Consider the following 25,747-nt stretch of genomic DNA (forward strand, 5'->3'; position numbering starts at 1 on the left):
CACCTGATAGAAACGCACTTTGTTGTAGACTACCCTTTACACCAAGCTCGGCCCCCAAGACACAACTTGAAGTTACCGTATTTGGGTTGTCTGGTCCCTTAAGCCCATCATTGTAGGGTGGACACAGTAATTGGGTATTGGGAGGAAATGAGGCAGAGCAATGTTCACACTTTTTCCTCAAAAAGGGTGCCGTCGTTTGGGAACTGAAGGCTTTTCCCCGTGGCCCTTGGAAAACCTGGCCCCATACTAACCAAGTGCAGGCTCGCAAGGTCATACCTGTTAGTCCCACAACAAAGCACAATTTGCCGCAAGCTTCCCGAACAAGCATTTAAGAAAGGCAAGAGCACAAGGTTAAGGAGCCCACTAGAACCCCAGCTCTACCGTGAAGAGCCCGCCTCGTTCTTGTAACACAATTTCTAACTCCGCCCTACTGTCCAACTTTTCCAGAAGATACGAGAATGTGCACACGCGCATGCGTAACCTTGCCCGCAGAAGAGTACTTCCTAGCTCCAGCGTCCTCCAACTCCTGACAACCGTTCCTCCCTCAGCGTCCTTTCTCTTCCGGTCTCTAATTGGGCAAAATTACTGAACCTGCCCCTTTTTGGTCCTCTTATTTCCGTTGAGTTGAAGCTGCTTTTCCTGTTTCTCCCGGTTCCCGCCCTTCTTTTCCCGCCAGGCCTTGCGGCCGAGGCTGAGGAGTGAGGCAGCGAGCGGGGCGGAGTTACCCAGCAGCTCCCGCGGCGCCACTCGGGTCTTTCCACGCCACCGCCACTTCTCTAGTGGCCACCGCCCGGCCTGGGGATTAAGATACGGGTTGCCTGCGGTGTGAGTGAAATTCGACGCAAACCCTGCCGCGAGGATGGAGGGGCCTTTGTCCGTGTTTGGGGACCGCAGCACTGGGGAGGCCATCCGCTCCCAGAACGGTAAGGGCGGGCGAGGCCTGGGCCTGCCCGGGCGGCCCGCGGCTCCCTGCCCTCGCCCTGGCGTCTTCCTCGGCGGAAGGGGCTCCCGAGGGCGCGGCCCGGTGCGACCCAGGCGGTTGTCGCCGTGCGAGGCCTCGCCGTCAGGGAGGACGCCAAGTGCGCCGCCGGCGTTCCCAACTCGCGGGAGCGGTGCGGAGACACGTGCCCGCGGCCCCTTTTGTCCTTCTGGGATCGTCCACCAGCGACTAGGCCCAGTCGGAACTGCAGGCGGGCGGGTGCCCGCGGAGTTAAGGGCGACGTGTTCCCGCGGAAGTCGCCCCGACCCTCGGAGACTGCCGTAGAGTAACGGAACGCCGCTGGCGCTCGGGGCCTGATCACTCAGCCGGGCAGCGAACCCTTAAAAACGGGGGGTCCCTCCTACGCTCAGGACGAAATTTGCCCTTCTCCTTCCTTAGGCCTCCTTAGGGCGCGTTTGTAGATCCGAGCAGTTTGGAGGTTGTGAGATGTTATTTTGCTTCTGTGGGTGAGATGACTGTCCTTTAGAGCTGTGCATTTCTGATTTTACTGTGCTTTTTTCATTAATTGTCTACAGTTATGGCTGCAGCTTCTATTGCCAATATCGTTAAGAGTTCTCTTGGTCCAGTTGGCTTGGATAAAATGTTGGTGGATGATATTGGTGTAAGTATATCTGTTGTGTTGATTGCTCTAAAGAGAAAAGATCTGAAGTTTTTTTTTCTGCAAGTTGTTTTCTTCAGAACATGATATTGGAAAGTATATCAAAGATGAATGTGTCATAATAGGGATATCTGAATTTATCTCACATTTCCTGGAAATTTCTGTAGGATGTAACCATTACAAACGATGGTGCTACCATCCTGAAGTTACTGGAGGTAGAACATCCTGCTGCTAAAGTTCTTTGTGAGCTGGCTGATCTGCAGGACAAAGAAGTTGGAGATGGAACTACCTCAGTGGTAGGTAGTCGCCTGGGAGAGGGGCTAAAGAATAATTATTTTTATCCTATTTGAAGCTGTGGGCCAGAAATAAGTTACATATTTAAAAAGGAAAACGGTATGTTTCTCAAGCAGTGCTTCAGAAACAAAACTTGATAATTATAGCTAGTTTTGAGCAATATAAGTAGAAAAGAAACTCAAACTAATTAAATTCAGCGTCATTTTAAATATTGGATTTCACACGTTTGGGGGACTTTTTTTTTTTCTCTCAGTATTAATACATAAGGGTTTTTTTTTTTTTTTTAATGGCTTCTGAAATGTATTTTCTCTTACCCACCATCACCTGAGGCTTGGAAATGTATAAAATCTTTGCTATTGTAATTATCTAAAGAACCCTGTGACCCAGCTGGTGGTCTATACCTGTAATCACAGCAGCTTGCAAGGTTGAGACTGGGAGATCACAAATTCAAAGCCAGTATCTATTTTACATGCAAAAGGCAGTCATAATGATTGGATGTAGCAAGCAGTCTACCTCCAAACTATATCCTTAGCTCTAAAAGTCTAATTAAAAGACATTTTAGCATTCCTTGAAAGGAGTTAACCCAAAAGTCTAAAACAGTCCAAGTCATTTCAATAGCAATTTAGCTTCCATTGGGCATTTACTCTCTAAAGGTAATAGATGTATTTGTTGTCTTCTGTTTTACTGCTGAACTAGTTTCTTAGAACATTTTTCTGACTTTTCATCTGTTGGGTTTGGCCATTGACATACAGAATATTTTGTAGTGTTTTCTTTTTTCATATTTTTAATAGCCACTTATTCATTTCTCCATCACTCACCATTTTGGTTAATAATACCTGACGACTTTAGTCTTGCTTTTGTGGGTGCATGATATATCCAGTGCCAGACATCTTAGCGCATGACTGTTTTCTCAACAGGTTATTATTGCAGCAGAACTTCTGAAAAATGCAGATGAATTAGTCAAACAGAAAATTCATCCCACATCAGTTATTAGTGGCTATCGACTTGCTTGCAAGTAAGATTGTTTGCATTCTCAGGAATTTTTTGTTTGACACAGTAGTTATAAATAGTGTTTTAATGTTTTGATTAATAATTAAATTTTGGTTTAAAAAAGTTGTGTTTTAACAACCAAGTAACACTTGAACTAGAGCCAGTAATGTTTTTTCCCATATGACTACCACATTTTCTTTTAATAATAGATTTTAGTGGCTATGCTTATGGGATAGATTAAAGTTGCCATGATCTGAAGAGGGAGGATTTTCAAGTGTTCTCCTTCTATATGAAATGGCTGAACAAAAAGTCCTTTCCTTTGACATTTTGAAACTGTTACATGTGATAACATTAGGGCTGGGATTGTGGCTTAGAGGAGAGCACTGGCCTCACATCGCATATGTGAGGCACTGGGTTCGATCCTCAGCACTGCATAAAAATAAAACAAAGATATTGTGTCCACTTATAACTAAAAAATAAATATTAAAAAGTGTTTTTTTTTAATGTGATAACATTAAAAGGTTTGAGTACTGAATTGACTTTTTTTTCTGTCCTTTACTTTAAACAGGGAAGCAGTGCGCTATATCAGTGAAAACTTAATTATTAACACAGATGAACTTGGAAGAGATTGCCTGATTAATGCTGCTAAGACTTCCATGTCTTCCAAAATTATTGGAATGTATCCTTGCATCCAAGTAAAGTTTAGCACCCCTACCCCTTTGGTGGGTAGAGTGCTAGGGATTGAACCTGGTTTAGGTTTGGGGGGTTTTTTTAAACAGTAAAAGTTTTAAATATCAATTTAATGCAAATTGATAAATCTGTCAGAGACATGACATTGTGTTGAAATTGCCTGTTGCTTTCTTTGCATTTCAAGGGTAAAAAGATAATGTAAAGCATGTGTAAGTGATATGAATGGTGGATGGTGATAAGTAATAAGTCACTTTGATAAATATTTTTCTTTGATGAAATTGCTAAAAAGAGAGTCACTTTCAATTGCCCTTGATTTTTATGTGTACCCTTTGTTCATTCGTTCTGTTGTTATCCTTAACTATCAGCTTAGAGATGGTGATTTCTTCTCTAATATGGTAGTAGATGCTGTACTTGCTATTAAATACACAGATATAAGAGGCCAGCCTCGCTATCCTATCAATTCTGTTAATATTCTGAAAGCCCATGGGAGAAGTCAGATGGAGAGCATGCTGATCAGTGGCTATGCACTTAACTGTGTGGTGGGATCTCAGGGTAAGGTTTGAGATTTAATCATAGAATGAGATTTCTATAGTTAAAATTAGCTTTTTGTGATTTGCATACAATACATCTTTTGTAACTTGAGCACATAAAAAAATGTTAAGATGAGTGCAAATTAAAAGAAATTATCTCCCCTTAATGCCTTTATATTTAAGGCTTAATAATTTTTATTCTTTTAATTTTAGGGATAGGTGTATTATGTGAACTGAATATTGTTATAGTTACCACAAAATATTATGTTCACTTATAGGCATGCCCAAGAGAATAGTTAATGCAAAAATTGCTTGCCTTGACTTCAGCCTACAGAAAACAAAAATGAAGCTTGGTGTACAAGTGATTATTACAGACCCTGAAAAATTGGACCAAATTAGACAGAGGTATGTTGAGGGGGTTTTTTGTTCTGTTTTGTTTTTTAATCTGTTAGTACTGGGGATTGAACACAGGTTCTTGGCGACCACTGAGCCACATCCCCAGCCCTATTTTGTATTTTATTTAAAGACAGGGTCTCACTGTGTTGCTTAGCAACTCACTTTTGCTGAGGCTGGATTTGAACTTGTGATCCTCCTGCCTCAGCCTTCCTCTGCCAGGACTACAGATATGCATCACTGCACCTGGCACTATATTGAGAGATTTTTTACCTTTGTCAGGGGTGTTTGTAAAACTCCTTTGTGTTGAACCAGGCGACAGTAGACTGGAAAGAATGAGTTTTCTCATAGGACAGAACAGTCATCGTTCTGATGGCTTGCTGTGTGGCAGAACATAGTATTTACAGAACTGGACTTTTTAAGTATCAGAGTTTTGGAAAACTTAACATTTACCCAAATCAAACTGTCCTACATGAACCTCTAGAAAAAAAATAGGAAATGTGATGATGTTTTATAAGGGATTTGGGGTGCTATGACTTCTGTGAAAATTGAACTTTTTGTGGAATTTTTGGCTTTATGAATTGATTTGAGATTAAAGGTATAAAAGCCAAGAACCTATTTCCTCAAAGAAGCAGTTCAGACTTTTTGCTACTGTATACTGGATACTAGGGACTGCAGATGGTGTTACTCAATTGGCATACAGGAAGAGCTAGTTGTGAAGGTAGTTTGCTCCCAGGGATTTTGCCTGCTTTCTTCCACTTTATCCACATTCATTTATTATTATTATTATTATTATTAACATGTAGTAACTACATATTTGAGTGCAGTGTGGCTTCACTTTGGGTAGTGATCAGACCAGGATAATCATTATCTGTTGCCTCAGACATTTATTTGTATGGGAACATTGAGAATCCTCTCTGCTAGCTATTTTGAAACATTCAGTTAGTTGTTCTTCCTGTCCCTGTACCCATTAAACTTTTTGCATCTCTCCCCCACACCCTTCCCAGACTTTGATAACTGCTGTACTATTCTCTACTTCTTCTTGGAAGTGTGTTTTTATTTTTATTTATTTATTTATTTTTTGCTATTTGGTTACTTTGTTTTTTTTTTTTTTTAAAGAGAGAGGGGAGAGAGAGAGAAATTTTTTTTTAATATTTATTTTTCAGTTATTGGCGGACACAACATCTTTGTTGGTATGTGGTGCTGAGGATCGAACCCGGGTCGCACGCATGCCAGGCGAGCGTGCTACCGCTTGAGCCACATCCCCAGCCCTATTTGGTTACTTTGAATAAACAACTAACCAAAGCCTGCAAGAAATCTTTGCCAAAAGCTAGAAATGCTGCCCATCTTCGAAATCTATATGCATGTGTATCCTTTTACTCCTTCCTTCTATCAGAGGGGAATTCTCCAGCAGTATGTTTTCCAGAGTCTGTTCCCTTAGAACCCTCCTTCATTGATTGTTCTTTAACAATTGCATCTTTAACTCAACTCTTCCTTTGCTGGATTCCACTTGGAGCTCTCCTGTCCTTAAAGCATTTTGCTCATCCACTTGACATAGTTACTCCCTGTCCTTTCTTATCAAGCAGGTGCCACAAAAGTGATATAAACATGTTTGCTGGGACTTTACTTTTCAATCCCTTTTTCATCCCTTTTCTCCAGTGTCAGGGTCACTAATAATAACACTAGCATGAAAGTCAGTTGACATCTTCAGCCTCCTTTTTCTTGATCTTTATCAAGCCTTTGGCCGATTCTGTCTTAACATGCCTTTAAAGAGGGGAGGCTTTCCCTCAATCTCCCAATCTTTGTCTTCTTGGGCTTTCACAGTTTCTGCTATGTATACAACTGTAATGTGAGTTCTGAATATAGAGATGGAATTATTTCTTTGGCTTTGTAGCCTTGGTTCTTCAGTATCTGGTACACAGTACTTATTTAGTAGACGGGGTGAGTAGTAGTACTCTACAAAATAATAAACAAGCTAAGTATGGTGGTACATACTTGTAGTCTGTAGTCTCACTTACCTGAGAGGCAGAGGCAATAAGTATGGTAAGTCTACAGACGAGTAACAGTCGTTTTTGATCATTTAAGTTTTATGTAATGTGCTTGATTGTGCTTTAATACAACTGATAAGTGTCATTAGTTTATAATAATCATCACTACATACGTGTGTCCACTGCATTGTGACAAGATAGCTGCTATAATGCTAGTAGGTGATAAGGATTTTTCAGCTTCATTATAATTTTTTATAGGACCACTGTTGTTTATTTGGCCTATCATTGACCAAAATGAATGCATGATTGACTACTTGAAAAAAATCTTTGAATAATCTCATCTACTCCATGACTTCAATGTATATTGACTTTGAATCTATATCTCCTTATTAGAGTTGCTTATGATTTATATACTGACTTCCTCTTTGCAGCCTTCCCTGAATAACAGAGACTTTAAACTTACAACATCCCAAACTGTGCTCTTGATTTCCCAACCTGCCCCAAGCCCATACCTCCCATTTACCTGTGCCTGTAGTTTGACTTTCGTTCGTGCTGTCGGTCCTCATAAGGGATACTTCTTTATCTCCAGTTACTGTCTCCTTGTCTTCAGTCCTTAATCTTTCCACTGCAACTTTCATATGGACATTGGCATCCTTTTGAAAATACAGATTCAAAGGATAGCGGGGTATGGTTCAGAGGTACAGTATTTAGTACTTACCTAACATGCATGAGGCCCTGGGTTCAAGTCCTCACTCCATGTAAAAAGAATCAGATTTGGTAATACTACTGTTGTTTAGAAACACCAGCATCTTAGCCATCTAGACTCTTTAATGTGGCCTGCCAGATTCATATTCTGGTCCTACTTATTTCTGCAGTTTAACTCTTGATCCCTTTATTAAACATTTGCCCTGAGAAATTAGTAATTCCCTATAAGATTCTTGAAGGCAGGGCCTCCTATTTCTTTCTAACCATACTTGATAGGAACTCAAATTGGAGTTGAGGAGAGCAAAGTGGTTAATTTTAATTTTGCTTCTGGGTAAGAAAGAACAGTTGACATAACTTAGCCTACAGTTATTTCATGGTAAGTATTTTGGAGTTTTTATTTTGTGGTGCTGGTAATTGAACCCAAGTCTTTGTGCATGCTAAGCAAGCACTGTACCATTGAGCTACCCTAATCTTTGTGAAAAGTATTCGATGGAAGTTAAGAGTTGTAGTATTAAAAAACACAGAAAGTAACATGAGTTAACTAAAATACTTTCTCTGTAGAGAATCAGATATCACCAAGGAGAGAATTCAGAAGATCCTGGCAACTGGTGCCAACGTTATTCTAACCACTGGTGGAATTGATGATATGTGTCTGAAGTACTTTGTGGAGGCTGGCGCCATGGCAGTTAGAAGAGTTTTGAAAAGGGATCTTAAGCGTATTGCTAAAGCTTCTGGAGGTACTACAACTGTAAGGTCTTGAATAAAAAAACCTTGTGTTGATATGCATTCCCTGGCACAAGCCTTACATTGGAGTACTGGCACTGAGCAGCTTCAAAAACACTCAGCACTATCCACAATAAATATAGACCTATTTTTCATGAACTGGAAAAGTTCTTTAGTTTGTTGGGAATTCATGAACTGATTTTATTCACTTCAAAATGATATAGTTTCATATTAGTATAAAATATAACTGTTAATTATCTGATAATTAGCTATAAACCTTTAATTTGTAATGCATCACTTTTATCATAAATGTTTCTTTATTTAAGACTTTAATATCGTGGGAAACAATATTTAGAGATCTTTTTAACTCCTATAGCAACTATTCTGTCAACCCTGGCCAATTTGGAAGGTGAAGAAACTTTTGAAGCTACAATGTTGGGACAAGCAGAAGAAGTGGTCCAGGAGAGAATTTGTGATGATGAATTGATCTTAATCAAAAAGTAAGAGCTACTTTCCAAATTAAAGCTATACAAATTTCATTGAGTAAAAAATTTCCTTCCCATTTATTTGCTGCTGTAGTCTCTCAGTGATATAAGCAGTTATACGCATGGGATAAAACAATATTGGGCCATTGTAAATTGAGGTGAAGTTACTTTCATCTCTTCTGCATGGTCTAGACAGTGTTTTATATATATATTTTTTTGTTTGTTTGTTTTACGTGTGGTGCTGAGGATTGAACTCACAGCCTTGCACGTGCTAGACAAGTGCTCTACCACTGAGCCACAACCCCAGCCCTCTTTTTTCACTTTTTACAATGCTGGGGATTGAACCCCAATTCCTTGAGCTTGCTAGACAAATGTGGTAGAGCTATCACAGAGCTACATCCCAGCCCTAGACATTCTTTTTGTACAGTATTCGTAAATGTTCTTTTTTAACAGTTTTACTTTTTGTTCTTATTAGTACTAAGGCACGAACATCTGCATCGATTATTTTACGTGGGGCAAATGATTTCATGTGTGATGAGATGGAGCGCTCTTTACATGATGCTCTTTGTGTGGTGAAAAGAGTTTTGGAGTCGAAATCTGTCGTTCCTGGTGGGGGTGCTGTAGAAGCAGCCCTTTCCATATACCTTGAAAACTATGCAACCAGCATGGTAAGAGTTGATTTTCAAGAGGGGCTATATAATTGGCATTTTGTTAACATGCTTTGTCTGGGATCTTAATTGCTGCTGTGAACCTTAGGATTTTCCTTTTTGAAAAGAACCTAATTATCTTTTCCTTTTAGGGCTCTCGGGAACAGCTTGCTATTGCAGAGTTTGCAAGATCTCTTCTTGTTATTCCTAATACACTGGCAGTTAATGCTGCCCAAGACTCCATAGATCTGGTTGCAAAGTTAAGAGCTTTTCATAATGAGGCTCAAGTTAATCCAGAACGGAAAAATCTAAAATGGTAAGCATATAGTTTTTCTCCTTTTCACAGTGATCATCATGAGAACATTGTAAGATATAGGCAATAGTAATCATCTTCTAGGAAGGACCAATGTTTATATTTGGGCTTTCATTGACCAAAATGTTATCATGCAGCACATAACGTGTTTTAGATGTCTGGGAACAGGGTTTCTTCCTTTTTGTATTGCACAGTGCTGTGTTTGTTAAGTGTAACCATAAAGCCAGTATTTCTCAAGATTAATATTTGAATGGAATAATTGGAATTAACAGGCCACCTAAGCAACCTGTGGGAAATCATTTAATCAGCTATTTCACCTTAATTGTAGGATTGGTCTTGATTTGATCAATGGTAAACCTCGAGACAACAAGCAAGCGGGAGTGTTTGAACCAACCGTAGTTAAAGTGAAGAGCTTGAAATTTGCAACAGAAGCAGCAATTACCATTCTTCGGATTGATGACCTTATTAAATTACACCCAGAAAGTAAAGATGATAAGCATGGAGGTTATGAAGATGCGGTTCACTCTGGAGCCCTTGATGACTGATCTGAATCTCCCTTTTATTTATAACAATGTTAAATGCAATGTCTTGTACCTTGAGTATTATACATTAAAGTACAGCATGCTATCAACTTCTGTTTTGATACCTCACTTTGGTATCACAAACTTTATTAGTTTAAAAAGTTCAGGTTGCTTTAAACAGTGTGGTTGTTAAGTATTTCATCCTCTCTGAACACACATTGCTATTCCCATCCCACCTCCCACACACAGGGCAGCAACACCACGGGTTCCACCAGTTCTCTCCAACGTGTGTAACAGCGTCACAAGAATTCTACAGCCAGATGCTCCAAGAGGATGGCCCAAGGCGATGGCCCCTCCCTCAATGTTGACCTAAGAAGAAAAAGATTTTTCTTAGATCCCTTGATCTCCAGATAGAGGTTAAAATCCCAAATATATCTTTGTCCACTTAAGTGTCAAACCTTTCAAGCTCAATTTTCATCATGACTGCTTAGAAATAAAATCATAACCTTTGATATGCAGTGGTGACAACCTTTGTTATTTTTTAAAATATTTTTTGGTGGACCTTTATTTGTATGTGGTGCTGAGAATGTAACTCAGTGCCTCACGCATGCTAAGCAAGTGCGTTACCACTGAGCCATAACCACAGTCCCCCTTTGTTATTTTGTAATTATCTTATAAAGCTCATTTAACTTCCAAACTAATATAGTCATGTTTTGCAAGGCAAAAAAAAAAAAAATCTGTTAACGAGTCCCAATATCATCCACTGCCAAGCGGACAACCCTAAAAATATCTGATTTCATATTTTCATTGTACTGATTTTTCTTTTTATTTACCTTCTCTGGGTTTAATCCAAGTTCTTTAACTATTGCAACAGAGAGAGCTGCAAAGGCTTCATTAATTTCAAACAGATCAACATCTTCCAGGGACCAGCCTGCTTTTGCAACCTAAAGAAAGATAAATGGGATATAGGTCTGGTTGAAAGGCTTAAAGTTAAACCTTGTTGACTTACGAAGATAATGTTCCACATTTAAGGATCTCTCAAACTACCACTATGTGGTGTTCCTAGATCAGCCCAATGATTTAGTTCTATCCAAAAGGTTAAGGGTGTGCTGTTTAAAAACATCCCTCAAAAATTCCAAATTCATAAATATTGAACCAGTAGCATCAGTAATGTCCATGTAAGGACATTAGAAAAGAGCCGAATGCTGCTCTTCATGGTAAGAAACAACTCAAAGCTACCAATAAGGACTTGTGTTTTACAAAGGGAAAGAGCAGATGAAACCTGACAAAACCAAGCACAATCCTGGCATCCCAAGTAGTAGGAAGACTAAGCAGAAATTAGAAGTGAAGTGAACTGAATACAGGAACACAGATTATTGGTCTAAAGAGTTCTGACCTAGAGTGGAGGATGAGATCTAAAGTTACACTTACAGCTTGCTTTATGGCTGGAATAGGTCCTATTCCCATGATGGAAGGTTCCACACCTGCTTGTGACCAAGAAACAATCTCTGCTAAAGGTGAAAGCCCACGATTGTTAGCTTCTGACTTCTTCATGAGAACCACAGCTGCTGCACCATCATTTATTCCTATAAAATGTAAGCAACTTGATTTCCATGATGCTCATTAATTTTACTTAAAAGAATTTCACTTTTCCATTTGAAGACATTAAATTACTTGGCCATCTTGGCAAAGCCATTTGCCACAATTCAGACTTTATAGTGTAGAAAAGCCATTTGGGGCTAGGAATGTGGCTCAGTGGTAGAGCATTTGTGAAACATGCACGGGGCCCTGGGTTTGAGCCCCAACACTAAAAAAAAGTGAATCGGTATGTTTGACCCTGCATGGTGGCATGTGCCTGTGATTCCAACCATAAGAGGCTGAGGCAGGAGGATCACAACTTAAAGGCCAGCCTGAGCAACTTTGCGAGACCTTGTCAAAAAAAACAACAACAACAAAAAAAACATTGTGGATGCAGCTTTGGTAAAGTGCCTTGGTTCAGTTACCATACTGGGAAAAAGAAAGAATGGAGAGGTTATAGCAGTGGAGTAGTAGAGACTTAGGAAGTCTCTACTGGAATAAATATACTCAGGAATCACAGAAGGGTACTAGGAATTTCTGTATTAGAAAAGCATAAAGGCAGCTGTACTGTATTTTTTTTTTCTTTTCTTCTTTTTTTTTTTTTTTTTTAGAGAATTTTTAATATTTATTTTTTAGATTTCGGCAGACACAACATCTTTGTATGTGGTGCTGAGGATCGAACCCGGGCCGCAAGCATGCCAGGCGAGCGCGCTACCACTTGGGCCACATCCCCAGCCTGGTACTGTATTTTCTATGTCTAGTTGGACTACCAAGAAATCAAATTCAATATAGGTTAATGATCAAATAGAATTCTTCCTTAAACTAAAATGAATTTTAAGAACCATTTTGTGTATAAAAAGGTATTCACTTCACTTGTTAGACCTTGCAGAAAATATATCTCCCCAGATACCCATCAAAAATTGAACCTGAAGCATTAGCTGGGGTGACGGTTCCTGTTCCATCCGTAACAAAGTGGGGCTTTAGCTTGGACATGGCTTCAAGGTTACTCCCATGGCGAGGAAACTCATCTGTTTTAACTTCAGTGAGACCTACAAGAAGAGAAGCCAAGATTTAGATTGAGTGTCCTGGGAATAATAGGTTTCCCAGAAATGAGGATTCATATTTGGCAGAAAGATTGTTAATATATACCCACTCATTCCAGTAGAAGAAAAGTACAATTACTATATGTTCCAAATCCGTAACCTTTCCTGAGGGAGATGTAAAAGCAAAAGGTGCTAGAGTTTGCATCATAGCACTTTTGGCTGGTTAAAACTGAGTGAATCAGGAAGTCTTACAGCCAATCTCAAGATTGCCTGGAGGTGAGATGTCAGTTATCAATGAAGGAACTTGATTGAAGCATTCTGTGTTAGACAATGACATGTGACCATGCTCTAGAAGATCTATTCTCTAGAATATGAGTCACACACAGAAGCAACAGGAATTAATGGATGTTGACTTCTGAGAAGGTTTAGTTTAGCTTATATGGGAAATAGGTCAACTGTTGCCCCTTAATAATCACAAGCCAATGGCTGATAACAGTTTTCTATGTTACCATGTCCCATAAATACAGCATCTCCTATCCCCTACACTCAGATGTAACCAGGATATATCCTTGCAACCTGAAAAACCTAAGATTAAAATGTATAAAAATTCCTATATATGATTCTTACTATAAATAGGTCAAGGTTTAAATTATGATTTTTATTACCCACCTTTTCTAGAAGATACAAATACTGGTACGATCTCTTTGTCAAAATGGCCAGCTTTCTGTGCATTCTCTGTCCTGTTCTGGGACAGAACTGCAACCTTGTCCTGATCTTCTCGACTCACTTGCCATTTTTTGGCTACATTTTCAGCTGTGGAAAAACAAAGTAAAACCCAACATTTTCATAAACTGGCTTTTGGTAGTTCAAGCTGTCCACACTTAAAGCAGTGCTGACCACACCTACTAGCAGGCTTCCTAGTGGGCTGAGGTGCAATGCTGGGTGTTGTCTGCAATGCCCTGTCCTGGCAGGGATCTGAAAATGCTACAATGACTCAGGCCATTTTTGCCCCATTTGCTTTAACATTCTCTTTCCAAACCATCTGAGTAAAAGCTGGAGATACACTGTCCTTTCACCCCTGAATTTTAATTTCAGTGTACATGTCCCAAAAACAAGGCCTTTTTTTTTTTTTTTTTAACATAACCACAGTTATAAAAATCAGAAAATTTAATACTACTGTCTAATTCTTGGTCCCTATTCAAATTTAACCTATCATCCTACTAGTCAATAGGAAGATATTTTCTTCTTCAGTACAGAATCCAATGCAGGAGTATGTATTACATCATTTAACTATTCATCTCTAGTATCCTTTAATCTGGAACATTCTTTAGACTACCTTTGTGTTTTATAAACTTGCTCTTCCAGCTCTGAGACTCTTCAGCATGGTCTGCTCTATGAAAAGGACTTTGAACTACACATTTTCTTTTTCCTCTTTAACTGGAAATTTGAACCCAGGGCCTTGTGCATGTTAAATTTGAGGAGCAAGGGCGAGCTATTTTATCAAATGTCCTCAATTTGGGTTGTCTCATGTTTCCTCAAGCTTATATGTGACAATTTTGCTTAAAGGCAGAATACCACCAAATGATGGCATGATCTTTCTGGAATCTTGTCAGGGCGTGATCTTTCAGGAATCTTGTCAGGACATGAAAGTAATCAATGTATCCCAGGTGATGTCAGATTTGGTCCTTGGTTACAGTGGTATCTGCCAGGTTTCTAACTCTACAGGTATTATTTTTCCATTTATAATTAATCAGTAAGTTATGGGAAGTTGTTCTAAGTCTAGGAAAATATCTTCTTATTAAACTTCTTCATTAGTTTTAGCTTTCATTCATGATTTCTAATTGCAACATTCGTTTGATATGGACTAACTGGTTTTATATGAAAAAGGAGAGTTTGCCTTTACAGACACTACTGAAATTAAAGCCTCAACCCCAGTAAAATAATAGTGGATGATCTCAACACACCTCTCCCATCAGTATATTACTCATCCAAACATAAATGCAGTAAAGATTCTTTGGACCTAAAAAATTTAAATCAAATGGACTTAACAGACATCTATAGAACATTTCATTTGACATCAGCTTAATATACTTTCTTCTTAGCTGCTCATGGAAACATCCAAAATAGAACATATTTGAGGCCACAAAGCAACTCAGCATATACACAGACACACAGAAAAAGATACAAGTCCATGCATCTTATCTGATCATAATAAAATGAAATTAGGAAAAAAAAAACTAGAAAAACTATTTTAACACATGGAGATTTAACAACACACTTATGAATGATGAATAAGTGATAGAAGAAATTGGGAGAAATTTAAAAATTCTTAGAATCCAATGAGAATTGTGATATAACATACCAGAACCTCTGGGACACTATTAGAATAGTTCTAAGAAGAAAGATAGCTGAGTGTCAAGTCACATAAGAAAATCAGAGAGAACCCAAATAAATCTAATGATGCGTTTGACTCGAGGGTCTTGAAAAAGAACAAACCAATTCCAAAACCAATAGATGGAAAGAAATAATTATCAGAGTCAAAAATCAATGAAATTGAGAAAAACATATAAAAAGGAACAATGAACAAAGAATCGTTTCTTTGAAAAAGATAAACAAGATTGATTAGCCTAACAAAAGAAAAAGACCCAAATTAATACAATTAGAGATGAAAAAGGAGAAATCACCACAGACATCACAGAAATTCAAAGAATATTAGGGATTATTTTGAAAACTCCAATAAACTGGAAACCAAGAAGAAATGGATACATTTCTAGATATATATGACCTACTAAAGTTGAATTAAGAGAATACAAAACACCTAAACAGACCAATAACAAGTAAATGAACATGTAGGAATAACCTAACCAAGGAGATGAAAGACCTCTACAATGAATATCAGAAATTGAAGACAAACCAAGAAAATGGAAAGACCTTCCATGTTCATGGATAATTAATATTGTTAAAATGGCCATTTTGCCAAAATCGATATACAGATTCAATGTAATCTCCATCAAAATACCAATGACATTCTTCACAGAACTAGATAAAGCAGTCCTAAGATTCATTTGAAAGAATAAAAGACTCAGAATAGCCAAAGCAATTTTTTTTTTAAATATTTTTTTAGTTGGACACAAGTTGGTGGGATTATAGGTGTGTGCCACTGCACCCATCTCCATATTTTTTATTGGGGTATTATAGTTGTATGTAATGGTGGAATTCATTGTTACATGTTCCTACATGCACATGACAATATTATTTGGCCAATATCATTCCCCAGTAGTTCTCTCCTCCTGCCTCCCCCTGGCTGAAGTAGGAGAATCACAGATTCAAAGCCAGCCTCAAAAACTTAGCAAGGCCCTCTCACCATAAAATTTTTTAAAAGGGCTGGGATGTATTTCAGTGGCAAAGTGTCCTTGCATTCAATTCCTACCACAAAAAAAAAAGCATGAGTTATTTTGATTTACCAATTGCATTGTCGATAAACATAAAACCAGGGGCCTTCTAGATAGCTGGCTAATATATAACGTGGAGTGCAAAACAATAGTTAAGTACCAGTGCCACAGTCTGGCAGGGCACAAAATAACCGAGCCTCCATGAGGCACTTGTAGGTTCCAACAGGAACAACTTTATTGCCCGAACTCAGCCAGCACTCCACGCGCCTCCCCAGGAACTCTCTCACCCTCCATCAGGCTCCACGGGAGAACTCCACAGGGACTCCAAAGTAGCAGGTGCCTGAGGCAGCAGAACCACTCTTTGGAGGCCCTGTTTCCTCATTTGGTAAATGATGGGACTGATCCAGAAAACCTGGGGTACATCTCAATTCTATTACTATTGGGTTTTTTTTTTGGGGGGGGGGAGGTATGGGAGTTTGAACCCAGGGCCACTTAACCACGGAGCCATATCCCCAATCCAAGTACGTCCCATCTCTAACATATCTGATGTCAAGGATTCACAAAGTGGACAGAATACTTATTTCATTTCATTAAAGAGGAATTATGCATCTAAGTAGGGATATAAAAATGATTAGCAAGTTGGGAAGATGGCAGAGTCCCCATGCACTAACTGTTCCTCCACAGAAAAGAAACAAAACAACAGCAATGTAACTGCTTGAGGAAAAGTGGCCATGGTGACCACTGACATTGACAGAGAAAAACCAAACCTGATGAAAACCAGAAACCAGGGAGAATAAGAAAGCAAAAGAAGCAGAAGACCCCAGCACCTGGCACGGGGCGACTGGGGAAGGGGATGCTCCCCACTGGGGGTGGGGTAAAGGTGAAACAGAGTCACAGCATGACCAGGAAGGCTGCAACCTTTGGACAAATAGCTTAAGTAAATAAGTGACCTGGAGACCGCACAATAAGCCAGCTTCAGAGAAGGAATTCAGTGCATTCCCAGCCTCTCAGAAGCTACAGCCAGAAGCCATCTTGAGAAAGATCCTGTTATATGCAACTATACTGCTGTAGAGGTACAAAAGCTGGCATAAACACAATCTCCAGGGCTGGGGATGTGGCTCAAGCAGAAACGTGCTCACCTGGCATGCGTGGGGCGCTGGGTTCGATCCTCAGCACCACATAAAAATAAAATAAAGATGTTGTGTCCACCAAAAACTGAAAAATAAAAAAAACAAAAAACCCCCACAATCTCCAGTAACACCTCGTTATGCTGACTGGAAATGCAGTCACATGAGACACTCCTGGTTTGGGACAGTGTCGCCAACACAAACTTGCCAAGAGCTTTACACTGCTGAGAGCACTCTGGAATCAGTGGTTTCAGTGAACCTGGCTTCTGTGATGGGGAGCAATACCAGTTGGTTTGGTTTTTGCAGGGCCCAGGTCTGAAGGCACTGGGATTGAGGATAGCAGATCACCTGGTTCCCGTGATCCTCAATCAGCCCAGAACTCAGTGATTCAATTGCCACTCCCACTTTGGGAGGCTCTGGCATTTGCCACAATTCTGGGTCACAGACTAAAAACCTCCAGAGCAAATATACTCCTGGGACAGGTGGCTTTCCACCCAAACTTGGTGAGAAGTTCTTGACTGCCACAGCCCAGCATTTGCCAGGCCCTGGATGTGCAGGCTAAAACCTCTGAAGAGAATATACCTCTGGCACAGCCGACGTCTGCATTAACTCACTGGGCAAGAAAGATCTGACACAGCCTGCATGCACCCCAACTGGTTTGAGAGCTGAGGAAATTCCAGCAAACTACAGCCCCCATCCCCGACCCTCACCCAGTACTTGGTGGATTCCAACCCTAGGAGACCCAGGGAGATGACGGGCACAGCTCATGACCAGTGGCCCTCACTCGCATTTCCTGAGCACCTTGGCCAGGAGGAATTATTGACTCCTGTTATTTTTTTGTCATTGTTACTTTTTATTATTTATTTTCTTTTAGCCTGTTACTTTATTTCATTTAAAATTTTTAAGTGCCTTTCTCATTTTTTTCCTTTTTATTTCTATTTGTATCATTATCTTTCTCTTCCTTCTCCTTTTTATTTTTTTATGTAAGTATTCTCCCCTTGGTGTTTTGTCTGTTTTCGTTTTGTTTTATTCTCTCTCTTTTTCTTCCAGTGCTAAGATTGGGCTCAAGGCCTCATGCACACTAGGACAGACGCTCAGCCTCTGAGCTACAACAGAAGCCTGCTCAAATCCTGGCAGAAAGTTCTACTTAAAGAAGAGGGGGGACATGAGCCCTAAGCTGTGAACCTGTCCCCATGATGGCTCCCAGGCAGAAACCTCCACAGTGGTTGCAGAGAGAAGACACACAACAGTGGCTGACATCGCATCTAAGTGGATCCTCTACATCAACCAAAGCCATACCTGACCCACTGTACAGGGCTGGTAGGACAGAAGGCGATTCTCACAGAGGAGCCGTGAATCCAGCCGCTGCCCTTCCTGGTGAAGCACCCAGATCTGCACTAGTCTCCAGTAAAGAGAACAAGAGCTTTAGGGCCAGGTGCTGTAGCGCACACCTGTATCCCAGAGGCTCGGGAGGCTGAGACAAGAGGATCACAAGTTCAAAGCCAGCCTCAGCAATGTAGTGAGGCCCTAAACAACTCAGTGAGACCCTATCTCTACATAAAATATTAAAAAAAGGGTTAGGGATGGCTCAGTGGTTAAGTGTCCCTGGGTCCAATCCCCGGTACCAGGAAAAGAGCTTCAGGTGCTTCAACACAACGGAAGCAACCAGCATCATAATCATTTATAACAGAGCTACTATGAATAGCATCTGGAAATCTCCAGCTCCTGATAGGACTGCCACTCTCATGGTAGAAGTGGCCACAGAGGCACATCCCACATATTGTGCTGCCCACACCACTCTGAAGCACTAGAGTGTCTCTTGGTATCGCGCACTCTGAAACACTACACTCTGTACCCAAACCCACAAATCACAACTAAAGAAGCTACAGGGAGATTACACACTATGGAGTCCAGTTGAAAATAAACTCGACACATACAACAAACCAATATCCCATGTTTCGCTAGAAGAAGAAAGCCTCATACTAAGAAGGACACCACATAAAAGTGGAAGAGAGATTAATCCCAACAGATTTGCAAATCTCAACATAGAAATACAAAAAATAGGAAAAAAAAAAAGGTAATGTCACCTAAAGTTCATAACTCCATAATAACAGATTTCAGAAATATTAAAGTGGATGAAATACTAAACAAGGAATTCAAAAGAATTATTTTTTAAGCACTCAAACAGTTGAATGAATTGAAGAAAACAATGCAGAATGTGAATGAGCAGTTCAAAAATATAGATTTTGAAAAAGAACCAAAGAGAAATCTTTGAAAAGAAATGAAAAACTCATTTGAAAGCCTCAAGAACAGTGGATTAAACAAAAGAAAGTATTGAAGCTTGAAGACAGATGACCTAAAAGTGGAGGAGGGACTAAAAGGGACTCTTAGGGGTTAGGAGGAGGTTCAAGCAGCAGCAGCAAAAGCTACACCCGCAGCATTACAGCAAGTGGTTTTCCAGGGGACACTCTCAGGAGTGCTGCCCTGTGAAGTTTCCTACTTTGTTCTTGATTATTCTCTTCACTTTCTTAGCCTTCGTGTATTAAAATAATCAAAATCTGTCATCTTGGCTTTCTTTTCTCTGGCTTCAGTCTTCTTGGCCCACTTTGTGGCCACACGTTTTGTACTGATATCTGCCTTCTGCCAGGCCTGTGGGACATACTGCTGGAGGACACTGTGTGGTAACTTAAGGATAGAGTCAGTTAGCCGCAGGCATTTGGGAGGCACAGCCTACTTCCTTGCCTGAGTACACGCCATCCACCAAAGCCCTGTTCTGAACACTGGCATGTGAAACTGTGACCACTTTCTGGCATGAGGCCCAAAGGAAATGTAGGCTAGCCAGCAGATCACCATAAAGTACTGAACACCATACACTTATCAGGGTCCTCTGGGTGCCATTCCACGCTCAGCTTTCCAGTTAAGACAAAGGTCAAGTAGGCTGGCTGCTGGATCTGGAGGTTGACTTGTTTCAACCTTTTTAAAGTTAGTGTATTCTCAGCTACCTCTGCCTTACCTGTGATACCCATATGATAGTTGTGAAATGCATCTGTCAGACCATCACAGAGTATACTGTCAGCCAGCGGCATCTCCCCCATTTTTACTCCTGTTCTCAAGTGAACCAAATGAGGAGCCTGGAAACAAGAAATAAAAGTGGATTTAACCCAGAAACAGTGGCACATGCCTGTAATCCCAGCTACTCAGGAGGCTGAGGCAAAGGGATCACAAGTTCGAGTAGTCTGGGCAACTTAGCAAAACCCTATCTCAAAATAAAAGCAAAGAAAAAAAGAGGCGGGCTGGGGCTGTAGCTCAGCACGAAATGCTCCCAGGTTCAATCCCTGGTCCAAAAAAAAGGGAATGACTACTCTCCCACCTACCCACTACCACGGCTCCCTCAACCCTGTCCATTTGGTGTCTTATTTCCTTAAGAATCCCATTTGTAGCCAGGTATAGTGATGCATACCTGTAATCCCAGCTACTCAAGAGGCTGAGGCAGAAGGAGTCAAAGTTCAAGGCCAGAATGCACAATTTAATAAGATCAAAATAAAATTAAAAGAAGTTGAGGATATAGCTCAGCGGTAGAGGGCTTAAGTTCAACTCCCAGTACCACCCCCCCCCCCCAAAAAAAAAAAAGAAACAGAATCCCATTATTCTTTCCAGAGAGGGAACTAATTATCTGTAAATTGAAGTATTCACCTAAGGGCTTACGTAATGCTAACAATGTGTTACTTATTTTGACAGGAGACATAATACATACAATGAGAATAAGTAGGTTGACTAATAAGAGGGATTTCTGGGTAGAAATTGCTTAACTTCCACCAACTCACTGGCACCTGTAACCGAATGGAAAGAGTAATGGGCTTGGATCCAAAGGACTTGTATTTAGCCAGGCAGAGGGGCACATGCCCAAGTTCCAGCACTCAGGAAGCTGATTCAAAAGGAGCTCAGGAATTTGAGATCTGCCTGGGAAACATAGCAAGACCCCTTCTCAAGCTGGGCACGGTGGCACATGACTGTAATTCCAGTGGCGCTCGGGAGGCTGAGGTAGGAGGATCAAGAGTTCAAAGTAAGCCTCAGGAATGGTGAGGCGTTAAGCAACTCAGGGCTGGGGATGTGGCTCAGTGGTCAAGTGTCCCCGAGTTCAAACCCTGGTACCAAAAAACAAAAAAGACCCATCTCAGAGAAACAAAACAAAACAAAAGCTGTGCTTAAATGCCGACTCTGGGCATCAATTTTCTTCCCCGTAAATTGGGAATAATATCATCAATCCTACTGGGCTTTTGTGACGATATGTACAAAAGCACTTAAGAAAGTATATCATAGGATCCCATCAAAATCACCGATCATTTTTGCTACCTTCATTCTGCCTCTTTCTGACTCTCTGCAATAGCTGAGAACTGGCCTCCGACTAGTGGATTCCCAGGTCAGACCTGAGCCGCCTCAGTAGAAAGCAGGGGATACCCTTTGTCTTCTCACCTCTGTGCCAATTAGAGGATGCGACTTAGTGAGACAGTTCCCACCTGGCAAACCTACTGGAGAAGAGCACCACTTTGCGGTTCTCTTTTCCACATTGTTTACCTCCAAAAGGTCAACAAAGTCTCGTCCCTGGGTTTCTCCTTGTCATATGCAGGAAGATAAAAGTTAACATCCAGGGGCTGGGGATGTGGCTCAAGTGGTAGCGTGCTCGCCTAGCATGCATGAGGCACTGGGTTCGATTCTCAGCACCACGTAAAAATAAAATAAAGATATTGTGTCCACCTAAAACTAAAAAATAAATATTAAAAAAAATTTAACATCTAATTTTCACTTTCTTCAAAATGGAAAGAAATTTAAAACCAAGGACACAACTAACATTATGAGTTTGATTCAGAAAATACTGTATGTTTCAGTAACAACACTGGAAAAAATGGGTTCTGTTCCAGTTGAGAGGTTTTTTTCTTCAAATGGAATTTCCCTTCCAATTTGAAGACTAATACACACTTAGGTAGGGTCAAGGTTGAGTCCATTTTTTGTTGGCTTACTATTGATTCCAGTTCTGATACACATCAGCTTATTCTGCAATGGTATGGGCACAAGTTTATCAGTGAGAGGTCACTGAGAGGCATTTTTTCAAAGGACTTACCTTGCTCATACTTTCCATGCCTCCTGCAACCACAATGCTGGAGTCACCAACCCCTATAGACTGGGCTGCAAGACACACAGCTTTTAGGCCTGACCCACAGATCATTTGGCAGCTCCACGCTGGAACAGAGTATGGAATCCCTGCACCTATACTGGCTTGTCTGGCAGGATTTTGTCCACAACCTGGAAGAAGAACAGAAGGAAGACTCTTCACAGTCAAGGAGAAAGATAAAATATCAGGGTGCAACTACATGTAAAATTGCCAACTATGCCACCTGCCACTTTTGAAAGCCCACAGCTAAATTGCACTGAAAGCACAAAGGCCTATAAGTCTCCATGAGTCAGTCTAGCCCTTGAATATATATTGCCTTGTGTTGCTCTCCAGATATTTAACAGATAGAAGCTTTCTCCTCCACAAAGAAATTCTTAATACCTTAAAAAGACAAAACCCTAAATTTAGGAAATGATTACTGAACATAATCATGCTAGCATTTAATAGAATGAAAATGAGGATTCCTATCTGACACAGTGCTTATCCCTAACTGTTAAATTAGTGCCTGGCACACAGTAGGTGCTCATTAAATACTTATTACATGATTATGGAGGATACCTGGTTTAAGAAGTATGGTGGATCTGTGTCCGTGTGCTACCTCCACTTCAAACTGTGACCTTGGGAAGTTACTTGACCTCTCAAAGTCTCATTTCTATTGAGTAGGCCCTCAATAAACAAAGCTGGGGTTTTTTTGTTTTTTTGTTTTTTTTACCAGGGATTGAACCCAAGGGCACTCAACCACTGAGCTACATTTCAAATTTTTTATTTTGAGACAGGGTCTCATTAAGTTGCCTAGAGCCTTTCTAAGTTGCTGAGGCTGTCTTTCAACTTGTGATCCTCCCAGCCACTGGGATTACAGGCATGCACCACCATGCCCAAGTTCACAACCATTTTTTTTTTTAATTTTTAAAATTATTTAATTACATTTTTAGTTGTAAATGGACACAATACCTTTATTTTATTTATTTATGTGCTGCTGAGGTTTGAACCCAGTGTCTTACACATGCTAGGCAAGTGTTCTACCATTGAGCCACAGCCCCAACCCCCACAACCGTTTATTTTTATCATGATTATGTAAGATATACTATAGAAGTCAGTGAAACAGCTGGGTAGGTATCAGTCACACACCTATAATCCCAGCAGCTCGGGAGGCTGAAACAAGAGGATTGTGAGTTCAAAGCCAGCCTCAGCAAAAAGCAAGGCACTGAGCAACTCAGTGAGACCCTGTCTCTAAATAAAATACAAAAAGAAAATAGGGCTGGGATGTGGCATAGTGCTCGAGTGGCCCTGAGTTCAATCCCTGGTATCAAAAAAAAAAAAAAAGAAGAAGTCAATGAAACATGGAAGGAGGTATGATAGAAACCAGTAGTGAAGCACCCTATGAAAAATGAAAAAATCTGAATTACAGGTCTGGGAAAACAGGAAGGAGGAAGGGGCCAGAACACAATCAGGCTGAGGTTGTTACAGTCATACTTTAAAGTCTTGGAGAGTCATGATAAAGTGTCACAATTCATACAAATCTTTTAAGATTCATAAGGAGAAGCTGAGCAGAATTAGGAAGAGGAACTGCAAATATAGGTTAAGTATGTCTGTTCTGAATACAAAATCCTCCAAAATGTAAAACTTTTTAAGTGCTGACATGTCACAATATTCCACACATGATCTAATGTGACAGGTCAAAGTTTAAAAGTCAGGTTCTCAAGGGGAAAAAAAAAAAAAACCTTCCAGGCTCTTTGGCTGTGACACAAACTTTTTCATGAACCAATTAAAAATATTATATAAAATTACCTTCAGGCTATGTGTATAAGGCATATATGAAACATAAATGAATTTCATATTCAGACTTGAGTCCCAGCCTCAACATATCTCAGTATGTATACGCAAATATTTCAAAATTTGAAAAAAAAAAAAAAAAACACAAATTGAAAACACTTCTGGTCCCAAGCATTTTGAGTAAGGGATATTCAACCTGTACACAGATAAATGTACCAGGTTTCAGACAGGTTAGGGGCAGAAGTTAGTTTTGAGTATTATGAATTATTACTACAAGTAATTAGAATTTATAGTATTGAGTGAATATGAACTAATATTTTTGTTTGTTTTGGTGCCGGAAAGTGAACCCATTACCACATACATAATAACCATGCACTCTACCTCTAAGCTACACCCCTACCTCCCCAAAATGAGTATTAATATCAAATTAGGTATGGTCACTGATCACTGATTTATAAACCCAGCAGGAACTGGAAGTACGATGGAGGCATTCTCAGGACTCATCTTCCTCCAGACAGTGATAAGCACAGTGCAGGCACATAGGAGGAATGTAATACATTTTCACTGATGTGTGGAGGGCAATGCATTTCTTCCATGTATCAGGCTGGCCCTGCTTCTAAGGAATGGAAAGGCAGTGCAGGTTAGTAATGTAGGAACATTCAAGAAAAGCATGTAAAGAAGCCGAATCCTGAGCTGAAGAAGTTACAAGGCTGGGAGAAGGAAGATAGGATAAATCCTAGCAGGGGGAATTTGGGGGCAAATGTATGGAGGCAAGTGTGTGTGGTGTGTGCTTGGGCGGGGGACGGTGTGGGGGGGGGGGCTGTTTCTAATAAACCTATCCTTTCCTGAGGTCACTCAGGAGTTACCTGCTGCCAAAACATGTCCCAATATAACCTCGGAAACCTCTTCCGGAGCCACTGCGGCCCTTTTCAGGACTTCTTTGATGACAGCCGAGCCCAGGTCCTGGACAGGCACAGTAGATAAGGCACCATTGAATGAGCCTACAAAGAATTGTGGAGAGAGCAGAGATCTGAACCCTGGGCGCGCTGCAGAAGCCCACCACGCGCTTCGGGACTCCAGTAGCCCGAGCCAGGGCGATGGGCACCATCTGGAAAGACCACGGAAGGTGTGGATGCGGCCCCACGCTGCCCAAACAAAAGCAGCCGGCGCTCGGGTGGGCCAAAGGCTCTGCCGCACTAAGGAGGTGGAGGCAACCACAGCTGATGGTCGCTTTACCAGACCCACTCCGCCCAGAGCCTGGGCTCTGACCACCAGCGGTCCAACCCCTGCGACCATAAGCTGACAGATGGCGCCTCCCGGAGCTGGCCAATCAGGGGTCTCTCAAGAAGGCGCCTCCCTGTGCCAGCCAATAGGAGGGCTTGGCAGCACAGTGGCTCTACCACGAGGAGCCAATCCGAGGACGAGAGGAGGAGCGAGCGCAGCAGGCGAGCAGGAGGCGGCGCCGCAGGCCCGGGCTAGGGTGGCGCAGGGCGCTGGAGCCCTCCGGCAGCACTGGGGGTCGCGGCCGAACTATGACCCCTCCTGTCCACCCTTTTCCCACACCACACAGGCCCGACCCTCGGCGCGACTACTGAAGCGCAGGGGGTCCGGACCCCGCGCCTACCCGCCAGCCACTCACCTATGACAGTCCGCGCCGCCGAGACGATGACCACGGGGTCTGAACCTGCATCCATCTTGCCACGACCGCCTCTCCCGCCGCTTTCTGCCCAGCGCTGCCTGTGAGTGCGGTAAAGCTCTTCCCCGCGGCTCTCAGGCCGCGCCTGGGG

At 41.2% G+C, this 25,747-nt stretch overlaps 2 protein-coding genes and 2 non-coding genes across 4 annotated transcripts; 3 read left to right on the forward strand and 1 right to left on the reverse strand.

Moving 5' to 3' along the window:
- Nucleotides 1-695: 695 nt before the first annotated feature.
- On the forward strand, nucleotides 696-10,389 carry Tcp1 (t-complex 1). Its single transcript, XM_027939571.2, has 12 exons — nucleotides 696-923; nucleotides 1,516-1,601; nucleotides 1,766-1,894; nucleotides 2,810-2,907; nucleotides 3,451-3,561; nucleotides 3,943-4,124; nucleotides 4,381-4,507; nucleotides 7,750-7,925; nucleotides 8,288-8,411; nucleotides 8,872-9,064; nucleotides 9,196-9,359; nucleotides 9,685-10,389. The coding sequence occupies exons 1-12, from the start codon at nucleotides 860-862 to the stop codon at nucleotides 9,899-9,901; spliced, it is 1,671 nt and encodes a 556-aa protein (XP_027795372.1). The 5' UTR covers nucleotides 696-859; the 3' UTR covers nucleotides 9,902-10,389.
- Nucleotides 3,055-3,194, forward strand: LOC114096105 (small nucleolar RNA SNORA29). The gene has a single exon (XR_003583359.1). It is a non-coding gene; the product is annotated as a small nucleolar RNA SNORA29 (small nucleolar RNA).
- LOC114096104 (small nucleolar RNA SNORA20) lies at nucleotides 8,467-8,594 on the forward strand. The gene has a single exon (XR_003583358.2). It is a non-coding gene; the product is annotated as a small nucleolar RNA SNORA20 (small nucleolar RNA).
- Acat2 (acetyl-CoA acetyltransferase 2) lies at nucleotides 9,989-25,747 on the reverse strand. Its single transcript, XM_027939572.3, has 9 exons — nucleotides 25,600-25,747; nucleotides 24,827-24,961; nucleotides 22,137-22,318; nucleotides 20,031-20,148; nucleotides 13,168-13,311; nucleotides 12,382-12,504; nucleotides 11,309-11,463; nucleotides 10,711-10,821; nucleotides 9,989-10,246 (listed from the first exon to the last, which is right to left on the reverse strand). The coding sequence occupies exons 1-9, from the start codon at nucleotides 25,652-25,654 to the stop codon at nucleotides 10,076-10,078; spliced, it is 1,194 nt and encodes a 397-aa protein (XP_027795373.1). The 5' UTR covers nucleotides 25,655-25,747; the 3' UTR covers nucleotides 9,989-10,075.

Source organism: Marmota flaviventris, chromosome 6, assembly GCF_047511675.1.
Source record: "Marmota flaviventris isolate mMarFla1 chromosome 6, mMarFla1.hap1, whole genome shotgun sequence".
Taxonomy (NCBI): domain Eukaryota; kingdom Metazoa; phylum Chordata; class Mammalia; order Rodentia; family Sciuridae; genus Marmota; species Marmota flaviventris.

Bases quoted from the DNA above. Each gene is read 5' to 3' on its own strand.
- Acat2 (XM_027939572.3), bottom strand. From the start codon at position 25,654: ATGGATGCAGGTTCAGACCCCGTGGTCATCGTCTCGGCGGCGCGGACT. The intron at 22,319-24,826 runs GTAACTCCTGAG...TTCTTCTTCCAG, and splicing joins GGGACATGTTTTGGCAGCAG to GTTGTGGACAAAATCCTGCC. The intron at 20,149-22,136 runs GTAAGTCCTTTG...TCTTGTTTCCAG, and splicing joins GCATGGAAAGTATGAGCAAG to GCTCCTCATTTGGTTCACTT.
- Tcp1 (XM_027939571.2), top strand. From the start codon at position 860: ATGGAGGGGCCTTTGTCCGTGTTTGGGGACCGCAGCACTGGGGAGGCC. The intron at 1,602-1,765 runs GTAAGTATATCT...AAATTTCTGTAG, and splicing joins TGTTGGTGGATGATATTGGT to GATGTAACCATTACAAACGA. The intron at 4,125-4,380 runs GTAAGGTTTGAG...GTTCACTTATAG, and splicing joins CTGTGTGGTGGGATCTCAGG to GCATGCCCAAGAGAATAGTT.